General features: G+C 37.2%; 1 protein-coding gene across 3 annotated transcripts in view; it reads right to left on the bottom strand.

Annotated features, from left to right (window-relative positions):
• cacna1c (calcium channel, voltage-dependent, L type, alpha 1C subunit) overlaps positions 1–18,085 on the bottom strand; it is a 132,919-nt gene that overhangs the window by 75,109 nt on the left and 39,725 nt on the right. For all 3 annotated transcript variants that reach the window (XM_081362705.1, XM_081362703.1, XM_081362704.1), the window contains exons 2-3: positions 7,549–7,891; positions 4,996–5,101 (exon numbers count right to left, since the gene is read on the bottom strand). In XM_081362705.1, the coding sequence (XP_081218831.1) occupies positions 4,996–5,101; positions 7,549–7,891 (449 nt within the window). The remainder of the gene's footprint in view (positions 1–4,995; positions 5,102–7,548; positions 7,892–18,085) is intronic.

Below are 18,085 nucleotides of genomic sequence, written 5' to 3'. Positions count from 1 at the left end.
ATAAATCAGTTTACAATCAGATAATTGGTTTACTTTTTCTAACCTTCTCTTTTTCTCTCTTTCAGAAAAAAGAAAAGATGAGGCAGAAAAGAAAGCGAGAAATAGTTGTGAGCTCTTTAACAATGACCTCATCTAGTGGAGTGGAAATTTCCTGGTAGGCATGGTGACAGCAGTAGCAGAACTGAGAACATTTAGCAAGATGAGAGAGACCGAGAGAAACAGACCCCAACTCACTGACACAGCATCACAGTGAATATCATCTCTCTCTCTCTCTCTCTCTCTCTCTCTCTCTCTCTCTCTCTCTCTCTCTCTCTCTCTCTCTCTCTCTCTCTCTCTCTCTCTCTCTCTCCCACACACACTCACAACAGATGAAAACTCATACATCTCAGTGGTGTCACAGAGAGCACATTACAGAGATGTGCTTGTGTTGTTGTAGCCAGGTTTAAGCTACACTAGGCTGCAGTGCTCAGTGGAGTAGGTAGAGGGCACTGTGGAAAGAGAGCGAGAAGGAGAGAGAGAACAAGAAATGTATGTGGGTCACTCTCTGCACTAGTGATGTTTTTAGCTGTCTTAAAATACTGCACCGTCCCCACAGAGCTCTGACCCTTTCCCACTCACTCCACACACACCTTCACAACACGTTACACGTTACACCTTGCACACAGATATCTCTTACACACACACACACACCGTGGCACATCTTTATGGCACAGGCTCACTGTTGCGGGTAAGAGAGGGTGCACACTGCACATGTGTTGTGTGGGCTGTGTATTGCAGTGAAGAGAAAATGGATCTCTTCTAAATATGATGTTTGTGTAGATGAAATGGGCAGAATGTGAACTGGCCAGTCGCCAGTCTCAGCGACAGACGTTTTCTCACAGTGCTCTAAAAATAAAAACGCCTTTATTTCAGATCTCACCAATCAGACACATCCTGCTCGATACAATCACATTTACACACACACACACACACACACACACACACACACAAACATATACTATACACACAATATAAACATATACCTACTCAACACACATTGTCCATTCAGTCACAATGTACTATTTTGCTTGCTCTGGTGCAGAATTTACAGCGAAAATGTATTTATTTATTTAATAGTACTGTATTGTATTGTATTGTATTGTATTGTATTCATATTAGTTCTTTTTATCATTTTATGTATGCAGATTTTATGACTTCATATGAATATGCTACTGCACTGTAAAAAGTGATCAGTTGACAACTTAAAAAAGGGAGGAAACCCATTGCCTTTAAATTATTAAGTAAATAAACTTCATGCGTAATTGGAAAAAAATGTCAAATGTCAATGTCAATTTTTCAATTACGCTTGAGGATATTTACTTGATTCTAAGGCAATTGGTTTTTTTTACAATCTGTATATTCATATTATATGCGTTCATATAAATTTAACTAAAAGTATTAAAAAAGCTTATGAAAATTATGCATCAAATATCCATAAACTCACATTCAACACACCCACATATATACTCATGACGAGGTTTGGATGATTGACTAGTCGTTATGTATATTTGTTTATTGAATTTAATGAGTTTTTATAGATTTCTTATAGATATTTTCTAGCCATGATGCTTTAACTAGCATAGCATGCAGTTAGAGAATCACAATAAAACGAAATGCTGTATTTTTTTCTGCTTTAAAGTAACACCACTACAAGCATAAAATACACATTAAGACAAATGTATTTTGCCATTGTGTCACATCTCACACTGTTTCATAGCGTCCCACTATGAGTGTTGCATTTTAAGACGGCATGTCAAGTTAAAAATAGTCCAGCTTGAGACTCTTGCATTCTGTTCCATTCTCTTGCACTCCATCTAGCTGTTTTTGCAGGCAAAAATATAAACGCTTACATAAACGCTCCTCAAGGAATATGTCCAAACGGGGTCAGGTAAGCCCAAACCCAATTATACAGGTTTTCTTAAGACCAATTATTTGACTACTCGTTCAAGCAACAAGCCGAATAATGATGCTTCTTGTATGGAGTGCAAGAAGCTGATGTGAAAAGTGTTAACTGATATCTGGATCGTTATGCCTAATATAACGGTGTGAAGTTCATTCTTGATTAACGATGTTTTTGACACTAGTCTCCTTTCATATTTGCTGTCTGGCTGCTGATGAGTTCCTGTCAGTCTCTGCTCCACAGGTGTTGGCATTCCGCTGAGAGAAGTGGTGTGAAAGCGACTCTTGTTAGACAAAGTCAAATGCCACAAACGCAGCTTGACCAGTAACTAAGTCTGAGATGAATGTGTTAGACCTGCTGATACACATGGGTACTATTCAAATCTGTGAACATTACCGAGAGGAGAGAGTTTTATATCTGGTTGAACGTAAACATACTATCTGTGGAAGGGAGCAACAGATAAGTGGATAGTTGATGAAGAGTTCTTTGTCTCAGAGTAAATGCACCTTCTGCTTTGCAGGTTGGCTGCATTGTTACTGTGTTACCACGGTAGCTGTGCATTTTACCATCACCAAGGATACCATATCCATGACAACCTCTACCCATCAAAAGATTCCATTCATAGCCCATAAGAAGACGGGTGTACTGTATGCATCAAATGAAGGAAGCTGTACTTGTGTCACTCTAACCTGCCTATAGTGAGCAACATTCGGTTTCTTGAAGTAAAAATCCAGTTCATTTTCTCCATAGCGAAATATTTTTTTAATGAAAATGTAATGTTTAAATGACAGACCTACCAGCTCTGAGCCAAAAAGTCAATGCGTACATGTTTAATTCCTGAATTCCTTTAAAAACTACATTACCCATAATAGTGAGGAGAGCTAGCTTTACCAATGTCAGAAGTCACTGTAACAATGAAAATGATAACCTGGTTAAAACCCACCAACATTAAACAGTGCAAATGATGTAATCAATTCAGTAAAAGCCCACTCCCATGAAGCATTGCAATTGACATAATTGAGTAGGTAAAAGCCTACTCCCATGAAGCATTGTAAACGACGTAATTGGGTCTCTTACACTTTCCAACAAATTACATTTTTAAAATATTCAAAACTTATATAGACTATTATATATTATTTGCATGTGCTTTAATATTTTAAAATAAACTTTAAATATATTGTATTTTATACTTAAATAAAGGGCACTTCAAATTATTTATTAGGGGAATAACAATATTTCATATCACAATACAAAAATGCAACACGTATCGTGGATAGTGACAATCTGTATTGTGTAGAGTTCACCCAAAATAAAAAATTACTGTGTGAGAAATAATTCAAGTTTACAGAGTTTTAGTGTCAGTACTACATTAAACTACTAGCCTATATATAATGTTGAATATAATGTATAATAATGCAATGGATGTATATTTGTGGGTCCTGATGATGCAAAATGTTAGTTACCAATAAAAAGTGGCCTACATTATTTTAAATATATCTAGTCAATGACAAATAAGTGCAAGCATATTAGTCTACAATAATTCTGTATTTTCAGATTCAGAATCATGAATTCTGGTGTCATCATTTTCCTGTGCATTGGGTTACCAGCAACCCCAATGTAATACCAAATTTAGCATTTTAATCAACAGTACATTTTTGTACAATAATATTGTATTGTGAGTTCAATATCGTGATATGTATCGAATCATGACATGAGGGTATCGTTTCACCACTATTATTTATAAAGTACAGTTATTTCTTAGATGGGTCATTCTCAAATTCTTCATGTGGTGCAGTTCATTGCCTCATAAAATAAATTTTATATAAACCAAGGCTGCCGCAAATGTAAGCACAATCACTGCTTGGCCATGAGCATCATATCCTTAAAAGAGTGGACACATGCTTTCATTCATTTACAGGTTTCCATTATGTATTTTTCCGGTGAGGAACACAATGTAACTTCAAATCTCAAAGCTGATGGGTGGATGGATTAGTGTTACTCAGGCTACGGCATGAAGCTCTGAGAGGTCTGAGAACTCGTTCCACAGCCAGACATCCACACTCCATCGTTCTGCATTCATCCAAGCTGAATGTACTGTACATTGAGCACTGAAGCACACAGGCTGTTCTCAGGCTTACAGAGCTCCGCTCTCTCTATTCTAGTTTCAGCAATCTGCACTTCAAGATCTTCAAAATCAAAATCGATAGCTTTGATGTAAAGTAAGATGTAACTTTCCCCAACAATGATCACGACTATAATTACAGCCATTACCATATCATCACTGCCACCTAACCACTTCCATCATCACCTTACCACAATATAATATGCTATCGTCCGTGATAATTAATGCGATATGGCTCAGCTTGTCAGTGAACTACGGCTCTGTGTTGTAAATGCCGCTCCATCTGAAAGCAGGTGATGGCGATTTACTACTAATCAAGGAACCGGCTTTACTGACGAGATGCGCCTAACAATGTCATGCGATATATAACCCAGCCCTAGCATAATCATCATCACCACCATCATTAACCATCACAACCATTTTCAACCTCACCACTAACCCCATCACATATGCGAAATCACCACAATCATCAACATTACCATCATCACATTATTACAACCACAATCATCCCCACCACCATTACCAATTAGTCACAACCAGTATTATCTTCACCATTACATCACTGTCACAACCATCCTAAATACTACTATCATTGCCATAATCATCATCACCACCATCATTACTATCACATAACCACATCCCAACCATTTTCAACCTCACCACTAACTCTACCACCATCACTAATATCAACATCACAATATTTTCACCATTATCACATAATATTAATCTCTATTACCATCATCACCACCTCACATAACCATCAAAATCATCATCACAACCAATATATCAATACTCATCCACACTACAATTTCCATATTCATCAGTACTACCATCAGGAGCAGCACAAACATTATAATTATAAACATTATAATAATGACCAGCGTCATTGTCATTACTATCAAATCATCATGCTCATTTTTGACTTTGTGCTTACCAGGTTTGAGTTGGTTGCGTTGGAATCATCCTCAGGGAAAGGGATGTAGACAGCTAAGGCCACACAGTTTGCAAAAATAGTCATCAAAATTATGATTTCAAACGGTCTGAGGAGTCAATGTTAAAGGAAATGACATCAGAGCTGGTGCATACACAAAACAAAAGGAGAATACACACACATACAGTACAGTGCATGTTAACTCTTAACATTGCACACGATAGTGTCAAAGGGTCCAGATCCACTATTGTCTTTTTTTCTCCATCCAAATCTTTTTCTTTTCTTTACCATTAATAGCACGGCTGAGCTCGTCAAAAACCTGGCCTTCATCAAGACAACGATCTTCACCACCCCCCACCCCCCAACCCTTTTCCTCCCTCTCTCTCTTTTCACTGGCCAAATTGTTTGTTTAGCTTTCAGTTCTGCTGGAAATGCAATCAAACTGTGTCATCATTTGTTACAGGAATGGATTTCTCCGAGATGGGTGTTGAGTCGCATGGCACGTGTCCTGAGGAGAAACAGATGTGTTCTTGTTTTTCTGGATGTTTCTCTTGTATCTGCTGTCTGGGCCTTGAGTTATGGCTCTCTGTGGTTAGTTCAGAATTACAGAGCCATAGACCCTGTAACCCTTTTAGATAAACATGCTTGTAGATCAGTAGTTCAGGTCTCTAAGGGAGTAAAAACAGACCATTGTATGCAGACCCAAACTGAATTTTATCTTTAAAGCTCTTACAATGTTATAAATAACACTTCTATATATGAAAGCTGCTTGACTGTGCATTCAGTATGAATGTGCATGACCGAATGTGTGTTTGTAGGAGGGGTCAATATGCGTGAGCATTTGTGTTTGAATGTGGGAGGGGTGAATATTTGTGTGTGTGTGTGTGTGTGTGTGTGTGTGTGTGTGTGTGTGTGTACGCATGGACCTGTTCAGCTTGTTGAGAGGAGCTGTTGGCATGGCAACAGAGCCAAAGACAGGAGAGATGGGCTCTGGAGTCTCTGGAGATACAGATCCAGTGAAGTGTGTGCAAGACTGAAGACAAATATGGATGGGACCGGCAAAAGCTGAACTTTTATAAAATATCCCACAGAAACTAATGAGGGAAAATATTTCACTGTCTCCGCAGTTCAGCCGTTCCCTAATGCTGCTTTGTGAATTTATGAGGAAATCTTTGATGATGTGATCAGTTCTTGGCTGAAACTGTGAATGGGAGCTGGATCTCCTTTTCCTGATGAATGAAGCATTTTACTCAACCAATCAATCCTCATTAACATATTTTCCTGGTTGTGGGCCTATCGCTGTCTCTTGTGGGTAGAAATTATTAGAGAGAGGGGGAAAAAAAGAGAAAGGAAGAGAAGAAAGGGGAAAAGGACAGGGGAACACGCTGTCCTACAGTCTCCAGTAAAAGGGCAGTTGAGGGGAGAATTTAAATGACTCAGAGATAATCTTGATTTAACCCTTTTTGGAATTTGAAGAGGGAATCGTATCTAAAGAGACCTATACACTATTACATAAAAACAATATAAAAGCAGACCACAACAAATTGTATCACCTGTAAGGTGTAATAAAGTGTCTATAACGCATCTGTAATACTAACAAGCAGATAATACAGCAATTAATAACCGCATACAGTGTATTCAAATGCACCTCTGTAAATTAATGTGAAAATGCATTTATGACTGAGATCATGACTAATTCTGAGACATTTTTCCTGAGGAGTTTATAAGCAGTGTGTATTTGTAACTGACAAATAAAATGACATTCAGAAAACGACAGTATCCTCTGCTACCTGCTAAAGCAATCATCATAAACCCAATGTCAATGTGAGGCTTTTTTGGATGTTGCTCTGGGAGGAAAATGTCTGCCAAAAATGCAAATGTATAATTTAAAGATAAAACAGAACCTTCATAAGTATTGGCTGCTCTCTGATGTGACATCAGTTTGAGCATCAGTTCACCAGCTTGTCATATTCATGTGCGCTCTTTCAAACTAAATATGTGGTCAGATGCAGTACAGATATACATATACACACTACTGTTCAAAGTTTGAGATCCGTACTTTTTTTAATAAAGGAATTAATACTTTAATTCAGCAAAGGATGCATTAAATTGATCAAAAGTCACAGGAAAGAATGTAACAAAGATGTCTATTTCAAATAAACAATGTTCTTTTGAACTTTCCAGTCATCAAAGAATCCTGAAAACAACCGTATCACAGTTTCCACAAAAAAAACATTAAGCTGCACAACATTGATAATAATAAGAAATGTTTCTTGATCAGCAAATAAGCATATCAGACTTATTTAATAAGAATCATGTGACAATGAAGACTGGCGTAATAATGCTGAAAATTCTGATTTGCCATCACAGGAATTAAGCACAATTTTAAAATAGAAAACAGTTATTATAGATTGCAATAGTATTTTACAATATAACTGTTTTTACTCTATTTTTGGTTAAATAAAGGCACTTCTTTCAAAACACACTTTTTTACCGACCCTAAACCTTTGAACAGTAGTGTATTATATCAGCAGGTCTGAGTTCAGAAAAGGATACTTCCATTCCACGATATTGATGCATGCCCTGCGGATGGGGTTTTTAAGAGTGAGGCAGAGAAGGGCTCGGGGTGGGCGTGTGGAGGCAGTGCTGGCCTGTTTCTTGGGTTTGGTGTAGTGCTGGCGTTTGCGCTGCGTGGAGCTCACGGTGGAGATCGGGGCTCCGGTGGTGCCCATCAGCTTGGCCTGCCGTGCCGCGTCGATGGCTGCCTGCCAGCTAAGGGGGGCGCCAGGGGTGGGAATGTGTTCAGGTGCAAGACCCAACACCCCACCCCCGCCCCCCACACCCTCGTCCTCATTCAGACTGGGGACCGGAGCCAACGACGGACTGGAATAGTTGGAGCCTGTAAAGGAAGAGAAGGAAACAGTGAATGACAGAGCATGAGAGGCGTTAATGTAGCAGAAACACACACAAAAAAGGAACTTCTACGCAAAACACTAAGTTCTGTGAAGTTTTTGTCATATTATTATTATTATTATTTTATTATTTTTTATCATACCTTGATTTAATTGGCAACTTTTCTAATGCCTTTTAGGGTAGATTTAAAAAGGTGAAATAATAACAATAATAATGATGATGATAAAATATTTTATTTATTTACCCTTGTCCCAGACCCAGATTAATTTTATAACAAAAAAGCCCACAGCCAGAAGGACAAGCGGTTATTAAAACAGCCATAAACAGTGTGCTTATCACAGGCTGTACTTGTCCAATTTACGTTATTAACCTTGTGAATATGCAAATAAGACCATCAATCCATCCACAAATGGGTTTACAAACGTACAGCGTGAAATCTCGAAGCCTGGGAACCCAAGATTTAATACCCTTGGTATTTATATTTTATATCCCCTGGGTAACCAGTTTCTGGTGTGAAAAGCCAATTAATCAACAACGTTAATTGTTTTGTGGCATTCCAATTTAATCATACTGGTCAATAGTAACAGAGTATTCATATGATATCACACTAAACATCACACATGGCAGCCCTGCAGGACTGTGTCTCATCTCCATGCAGTCCAAGAGCGTAAAATCCAAAGAGAACCACCATCAACCATCCTACTGAAGAGTGTGTGTGTGTGTGTGTGTGTGTGTGTGTGTGTGTGTGTGTGTGTGTGTGTGTGTCTGAGAGCAATGAGAGACAGAGTGAGATCACAGAAGTAAACCACAGAACTGACAATTTCTCCCATCCTGTACACTCCTTTTTCTCTCCTCCTCCCTTTGTGATAAATGGTTCAGCCCACCGAATAAACCTAGATTAGTTTAAAACATCATTTAAGAATGAGGTGAGTTAAACATGCATTACCTAGAAGTAAGTTATTTGTAGGATAGTGCTAGAGGTGCAGAAATGACATATTTTAGCTTTAAAGTAGACGTTTTTAGATAAGAGAAAGTGCTGGGTTTTGGTCATTATAATTCAGCAAAGTATGTTTGAGAGTAAGAAGAGCACCGAAGGGCTGTTGTCTCTTATCAGACTGTTGAAATACTGTACAGGAAGCCAAAGTGGGCTTTTCTCGATGACATGCTGACTCTCCTAAAACGCTGTCTCTAATTACCGTAGTAATGCCATGCTCTGGTTAAAGTACTTTCAAAAGGAAGAATCTCAGTTACTCATTCTAAAGCACCCACATTCAATTCACTCTCTTGAGAGATACTCTCACACACTTTCTTCTAATTGGGAAATAAGTTTGTATCTTAACATGAGACACACATGATCATGTATAAAAGTAGAAACAAACAAAAAGAGCTACACACACACTTGTAAACTTGAATTCACCCAAAGGAAAGAGGACGTCAAAAAAAAAAAAAAAAAATCACCACATTTCAAATCACACACGCATATCAAATCTGCACCTCCCTGAAAACCTTCAAAAGTATGAGCCATCAGCTCTGACAGCCACTAAAGCTGTTCGGTTTGGAATCCATATTGCTGATGGATGGATGAACTGAGATTCAATCACATTCTGCAACCGCATCCCAGACACCAGGGGATCCCCTTTTCCTCTGATCTGAGATCAGTATTGGGCTTCTCTCACAGCTTTTGAATAAAGGGTGACTTTAAAAAAAGTTTAACATTGTATTTTAACTAGCAGAATCAAATTAATGAACACTACAATGGACACACATAAAAGACAAAGTGAACAAATCAATGAGCAATATAAGCAAGGGGAAAAAAAACTGTAAAAAGTGATTAACTTTTGAAAGAAAAACAAAATGAATTGTCTTTATATTTTAGTCATGAACATGACAATGGAATGAATGAATAAAAAAAGCCTTTAGCAAATGGCATTTTTATTTACCTATATATTTTCTTACCAATGAGCTATTTTAAATATGTAAATTAATGTATTTATTCAACATTTTGTAAGTAGCTATATAAGTACTGGATGAGCAAAAAAGATCATCAAAAACAAAATCATGGAGGGGCTAAATGAGATTGGGCAGAGGATCATTTATTTATTTATTTTTTCAAAATATTGCATTTTTGACCATATGTCATCATTTTCACTCCAGCAACTAAGCAAACACACATATCCCTCAGCATGTGTTAATCTAGTGCACTGCATGGATGAGTGCATTTTAACACCACAGTCGCACACTCTTTCGCATACTGTTTTATGAGTCAGCATCACCATTCATATATTCATCTCACTACACAAAAACACATACACTCGTTCACTTTCTCTCTGAGCTGTACAGTAAGAGCTTTTTCACTGTTGCATCAAAGCAGTGGATGTCAGATGATGATCTGACCATGACTGTACGAGAAAACAATCTTTGTCACAACACAAAGATAAATACACCTTTTCATCAATGACACTGTGGCAGAATGTTAAGGGAGTGCTATTGGGGTGGGTGTAATAGTCTCATATATGTTCCCTACTATATAGAAGGCAAAAACAGTATGAAAAAAAATGTAGCAGATCAGGATTACATTCATACTACACACATTCGTGTGATTTCTTGAAGGTTGAACTTATTCAAAAGAAGTACAGGTGAAACTAGAAAAATTAGAATACCGTGCAAAAGTTCATGTATTTCAGTAATTGAAATTAAGAGGTGAAACTAATATATTTAGTTTATATAACTATATACATATGCATGATTATACTTTTCAGAGGGCCGACATTTCTGTATTTAAAGGTGCATTGCGCAACATTTCAACAAATACCCGTTTTTCTAACCCATACATGCTTAAACAATTGCCTGATGGGCTGAATGAGCCCTTCTCTGATCACTGCGATTGCCTCTATAATCCTGTACAGTAAAATAAATGAGACAGGGGTAGCTGCAGCTTGGAGCAATGGGCGTGGCAGGAGGTAGGGGCGTGGCAGGAGGTAGGGGCGTGGCAGGAGGTTTCTCATTGGTCAAAGGAGTTTCCTCCTGGACAGAGTCAGAGCCATAGAGAGAAGTTGCGACACAGTAATGGCGGCAGAACAGACCGTTTGAGATGCACTTTTAAAAGGTAAGACGTTTAAAGAATAAGATTGTATATTATCAGTACATCTGAATCAAATTAACTTGTGTATTAAAGCATGCTAGTTTACTATTGCTCTCTAAGTTAGTAGTTTTAGGGGACGTTATCAGATAAAAGAAAGGTCACTGGATAGTAGTGCATAACAAACCACGAACAGCCTATTAATGGTTAAAACCGTTCTATTAATGCATTTTTATCCTTTGTTGTGTAATAAGAGGTAAAGGCTTCTAAACAGGTGTCAAATATAAAATAGGGGAGTGTGATAGGAAAGTGATAAAATGAGTATCCATTTAATTTCTCATTAAATGTGCAATAACAAAAAAAATAATAATTTAGATTGCATATTTGAGTAACAAAAACGTATGGGTGGAGTTTTTTAGGCACTGTGTTTCTGTAAGCTACCTGTCTATATTATGTTTCAGCTCAGCTGATTTTTGGATTGATGGAAAAGGGAAATGGAAGTTTATTTGTGAGATTAAAAACAATGCTTAAAAGCAGCAAGCGCAAGCCATTTACAAAAACAAATCACACTAGACTAAATGGGAAATAATACTAAATACCACAACATGTAATATATGCTACTATAATTTGTCCCGTTTTTGTCTCCTTTATCTCTTTCAACACAAGAAGCAGAAAGAGATTCATTGGATCCTGAAGACTCCCTGCACTGATGCTGTACCTTCACCTTCAGTTTCAGCTCCTTGGATTTTACAAGACTTTCCTTGCTCCTTATTTTTAATAAACATTAAACTTCCCAGTGTTGGTCTTTGTGAAAAAGTTCAGATGCACCCAAGTATGATTAGTGCACAATATAGCATAAAATCTTTAGTTCTATTTAGACTGCTCCTCCTGCTGACTCGAGCATATTTTCTCCTCTGTGTCGGACACAAGAACAACATAGAGGAAATGACAGACAACATGCTTGACGTGCAGTTTATTAGACATTTATAGACATTATTAGACATTTATGCTAAATCAATGCTATATATATATATATATATATATATATATATGTGTGTGTGTGTGTGTGTGTGTGTGTGTGTGTGTGTGTGTGTGTGTGTGTGTGTAATTGACAAATAAACCTTCAAATCTTTTCAAAACTGATGTTTTATTAGTTTTTATTTATTTTATTTGTTTTATTTATATTTTTGAGTCATTAACTTTGACTTTTTGAAATTTAAACAATTTTCAGTTGTAAACATTTCTAAGTGTTTAAAAAAAAAAAAAAGCAGTTTTTACCAGTATTAGAAAGATCTACAACTCTTTTCACTCATCATTAAGGCTCCTCTGAACGATGCATTATCATGTATACTGTAATTACCATAATAAAAGAATAACCATGTTTGCAGTTGTGCCAACCTGACATGCAAATTTTTGGACAAAAGTTTTTCAATTATCTCAACAGCTTTAAAACTTCTGAAATTTATTAACTTTGTTTATATGAAAGGTTCAAATGACGCCATAGAATTTCATTTTTAATTTTTTATTCTTAAGACACCATTTGAGTTTTTAGACTGTTCATTTGTGCGGACAGTTGCTACTATAATATGAATCAGTGAAGGAATGAGTTTTGACTTAGAACACAAGCCTTTGATGGAAAATTCAATTGAAGTTTAAAATAATTAATTGTAAAAATGACAACTGAATAAATGTTTTTGGATAAAATGGTGTTTGTTTTGCTTAACTGATCAATGTCACTTAAAATAAGTTTATTAAACCGTTTTTACTTCATTTTATAATTATATGGTGAGTGTTTGATCAAACATGTATATAGCCTATGTATGCCTTTATACAGCAAAAACATTTGCTGTACCATTATTATAAAAATAACATTACTATTAGTTTGTATGTACTTTAAATGAACGTACAAAACTAGTATGTCAGGAGAAATTTTTATCTTTAAAATAATATTTCTTTTTTTTTTAATGATTTAAAAAAAGTCGCGGTGGTGATGACGTCATGTAACCCGCGCCCTAAATTTGAGAATGTATTCTCATTTCTCAATATCATTATTGCTATTTTCACAGTGAAAGAAATGTATTTGGTCTTGTATAATTGTTTGTTGGCCAAAAGTGATTAAGTATATGGCTCGCTTTTATGCGGATCAGGAAGCTTTCGCGTCAAATTGTAAAGACCTCACGGCACGCCCCATTCCTCCTGGCACTCCCCATTCCTTTCCGACCTCGTGGCACGCCCATTGCTCCAGGCTGCAGTTACCTCTACTTGAAATAAATAAGAGGGATGCGGGTCGGAATTTGAGACTGGGCGTGACGTCATGCACGTTCAGTTGCAGTTTCTCTTGTCGCCAGAGGGGGCATAGTTCTGCAAAAACTCAGAGACTTGCGCAATGCACCTTTAAAATCCTTTTTTTTTATGTAATATTCAAAGATTTTGAATTTGGGGTTTAAGCCAGTAAGGGCCAGTAAGGGACAATCTGACTGACATAAAATTACTGGAATATTTAGAGGGGAGAAAATATGAAACTACAGCAGCACAAAGCAGAATATAAGCAGGTTACCCATTCACTTATCTAGTCAGTTCACTGTCTTTGTCATCTCTTCTATATACCTTTGATAGAGTTTTTCTGTAAAGCATAGACAACAAACAGTAATTTTTAAATGCTAAAAACGCTGAATAACATGTTTAAAAGTTCAATGATGATTCTTCTGTAACTGTGACCGAATCTAAAACATGACATGGTTTGTTACTTGCAAAAAAAAGAAAAGAAAAAAGTATTTTTCGATATACACAGCTACTTTTGAATTGCCATCAGTGGAAAAAGACACAACTTGGACAATGCTAACCAACAAAATCTGACCCCTTGGCCTCTGCAAGCATCTTAATCTGTTCAAAGATCAATAATCATTACAAACAATCATTAATTATCCATATACTATAGAAATTGAGATTAAGATTTTAATAGTGTGGCAGAGGGGGCAAAACCTAGTACAACATTACTTGCAGAAAGATCCAAACACAGAAAGAGACACGGGACCCTGTGGACCCAGAACACTGACTGACACACACACACACACACACACACACACACACACACACACACACACACACACACACACACACACACACACACACACACACACACACACACACACACACACACACACACACACACACACACACACACACACACACACACACACACACACACACACACACACACACACACACACACACACACCACAGTATTAATAACATCCTGTTTAAAATTCATCTGCAGAGATACAAGGCCAGAATAACCCAGATTCATAGGGAGAAAGTGTCATCTTTCTTTCTGAGGTAAGGTAACAGAACGCAAGAGTGAGAGACAGAAGAAGTGACAGAGAGAGTGAAAGATCTGTATGTGGTGGAATCAACAGATCTTGTGACGCATCTTGGTGAACTAAGTTTCCTTCATTCAGATGAGACACTTTAAACTCTGTTAGGTCAATGGGTTTATCAATATTTGGAAATTTTTAAATAATTTTAATGTATCAGAATATTATGTGTGGAACAAAGCCCTTTAAAGTGAGGTTGAGCTGTGCATCATAAAAGTTTAATTTTGACTATGTGTGCCAAGTTAATGTGGCACTGAGTCATTGCTCGATGATGTCACACATGCAGCGGTGAGCTGTAAAGCACGAAATACTCACTGTTCATGACTCAGTCGGGAATTGTGGGAAATGGAGTTGATGATGTTCTGAAGCCATAAAGCTAAAATAAATATCAGTGAGAAAAGACCCAGCTACTGAGAAGAAAATTAGCCAATGACAGGATAATAAAGATGAGATACACACAGGGCTTTGGCCACCTGATTTTTTGACTCTCTGTCACACACACAAGATGAAAGACACTGTCACAAAGAGTGTTTGCTAGAGAGAGATACAGACAAAACAACAGCAGTGCTTGTGTTAGGATGCACATTCAAAAACTCTGCCATTGCTGTGTGTGTGTGTGTGTGTGTGTGTGTGTGTGTGTGTGTGTGTGTGTGTGTGTGTGTGTGGCATGAGAAGAGTAGGCGGGGCACACTGAAGGTGTCATCCATTACCATCTGTTCAATTACATCACTGTTATCAAAGCCAGCCAATCAGATCAAGCAGCTCAATCACGCTTCACTGGTCCTTCAGCCATAGCGCACACACACCAAAACATGACCAAAACCTTAACAAAGCACTGCAGGGCACCAACACCAACATGTTTACACGCCCCAGGATGTGTTCTCACATAATTAGCCGTCATTCAGCATTAACATATACGCACACACCTGAGGCAACAAACACACACCTGAGACGTACACACAGATACACCTGAGACAGACAGATACATTTGCACACCTGAGACAAATAACCACGCTCACATTTCTGAAATACTAACGCACACTCACATCTTGAGATATTCACATACACACACCAGGGACAGCAAAACAGTGGTGCACAGCAGCAGCAAAATTATTTAGCCCCAGAAAATCAACTGACATCATCTGTTAAATAAATAAATCAAATTATTTGGAAATTATATTATATTGTGTCGATAGGATAGGATGGGACGGGACAGAATAATGGTGTAGAGAAAAATAAATAAATGGTGGTTCATAAAAAATTCAGCCATAGTCAACAATATAGTAACATACATTAATTAAGTAAATAGGTTCAGTTTTGATTTCAAACTGACTTTAATTTAACCACTAAAATGCTGCCGTCTCATTCATTCATCTTTTTTATCGACAAGCTATAGATTAGAAAATAATCTGCACCGACACACTAACATATAGTGAACGTTGTGTCCTAATCACGCTGCTCCACATCGCATATCAGATATGAAACATGTTCTGATCTGCTTTGATTGTGTTGTGTCATATAACCCTTCTGCTTTTAGTGTGAACAGACAAATTACTTGCTTAAAATTAGTTGTGCTGTCTCTAGTTAGGTCATGTTGCAAGTAGTCCTCCTGAGGTAAGGCTTTTGCTGAAAACTGCAACAATTATAACTTTGTATTCATTTAATTGTTCTATTTCTTACAATGGTTTTACTGGGATGAGGTTAAAAAAAGTATTTTCACTACAATGAGTGTGGTTATATAAGCAAACATATACCTCTCCTTCCCTTTCTCTTTCTTTTTCTTTCTTGGGATAATGTTTTTTATTCTTTCCATCCGTTCCTGATGTCCTAAAACAAGACTGCTCACAAACATTTAGACAACAGGACCAGGAGATAAGGTCACAGTCCAGTTATTTTAAGAAACATACATCAGTCACTATGGAGTTCAAAGCATGTCTGTTTAATACTGGTCATCAACACAGACACACATGGGTAGGTGCCAGAGAGTGAGGGATTCCAGAGAGATGGCAGTGATCGTAGCTTAGGCTCGAACACATCTACAATGAAATTTAAGCACACTTTCATACAGAAGAAATAACCTACACAATGAGATTCCTTTTTATTGTTATTTTGCTACGACAAAAAGACAAATTTATTATGCTCCTCGTATTTGTGTGTTTGGTTTTGAAGTAGTGCTGAAAGTGTTGCTATGAATTTCTTGAGTTACAACAATAACGTTATTCAATGTTTCATTTAAACCAATGGGATTTTAAAAATAATAAAAAAAATTTGCCAGTTTTATCATATTGTACATCAGATGAAATTCATAAGTCTAATTGTAAAAGTTAAAACACACCTCACATCAACAAGTCACATAATTTAAGCTATCTACAGAGTGTGCATGACTGTGGGACATATAAAAAAAAAATAAAAAAAAAACATGTATGAAATATTAATCAATGGAACATTTAAACAACATTTAAGCAACGTTTCAGTAACTACTGCCATTGTATTGCCATACTGACTAATAGTAGTCAGATGCATACAGTGCATTGATAAAACATAAATACTGTCATTGTCATTCTGTGTTTTGTTTAAAACGTATTTACGATGGATGGCCTATAGCTAAAAAACACAAAAAATGAAAAGCAGAAGTGCCTTTAAAAACGTTCCCTGAAATGACAGCATAATTTGCACACTTTTTTCAAGGTCATCGCTTACACCAAAAAGGGTTAGTCTATTGTTATTAATGTTATGTAAATCATTCATTCTTTTGCAATTCTTTAAAAAGTTACCAGCCAACTGGCCAGGAACTCGTCGAATTTACCCGCCGAAGCCATTTTTTACTTGCATTTGGCGAGTGTTAATTTTAGAACCTATACTTAATCTTTTTTGTTTATTTGATGCCCCATGGCTTAACAGGACTTTAAATTAACTACTGCTTTCACAATAAAAAAAAGACCCAAAAACTGGAATGGAAACTGGAAAATTGGCACTTGATCCTGAACTGAACTTGATTCCAACCCAAACCACAAATCTGCATTTGCAGACGTCTGAACGACTGCCTCATATATATTGGACACATATACATATGCCGTCATGAGGCCTTTCATACACTGAGTAAAATGTTCCATCGTGATGCAGTTTGGCCTGTTTAAATCCAACCAAAGTGCAGCTGGTTTCGGAATTCGATGCTTCTAGAAGGAAAGTCAACTCAAGACATGAATGAGAGTCCTGGAATTCTGTACTGGAATTTGGCCCGGAGTGTGCAGAGGGATTCGGTAATCTCCGTCACGAAAAGAGCCTCGCAGCACAAACCTCGCAGGTCCAGATTAACGCTGCGTTTAACCCGGAGCATTAATGCTGATCTGAACATCCGCGTTTCTCTCCTAAATCCTCACACACACATTCAGACCGACTTTATCTCATCTTCATTTCTCTCATTCTGTCCGTACTTTCTCCCTCTTTCTCTTAATTTATGCCTGTGTGTGTAACAGCTAAATATGAACTCTCTTTAATAATGTATAACTTACTGAATTATACATAACTCATCAGACCATCTCTTCTGCTCTCTCTCTCTTCTCTCCATCCGCCATTGCCAATATCATCTCTTCCTCTCTATCTGTTCTGTCCGACTCATTCACCCTATCTCTTCCTGTCTTTCTCTAAACAACTTTCCCCTCTTCTGTGACATGATGTGAAGGGTATGTGGCAATCTTTGAAGTAAATTTTTAAAAGCAAATTTTGT

The sequence above is a fragment of the Scardinius erythrophthalmus genome, assembly GCF_964197995.2.
Source record: "Scardinius erythrophthalmus genome assembly, chromosome: 4".
Lineage (NCBI taxonomy): Eukaryota > Metazoa > Chordata > Actinopteri > Cypriniformes > Leuciscidae > Scardinius > Scardinius erythrophthalmus.
Note: the sequence above shows the minus strand (reverse complement) of the source record. Positions and strands in the feature narration are given on the sequence as shown.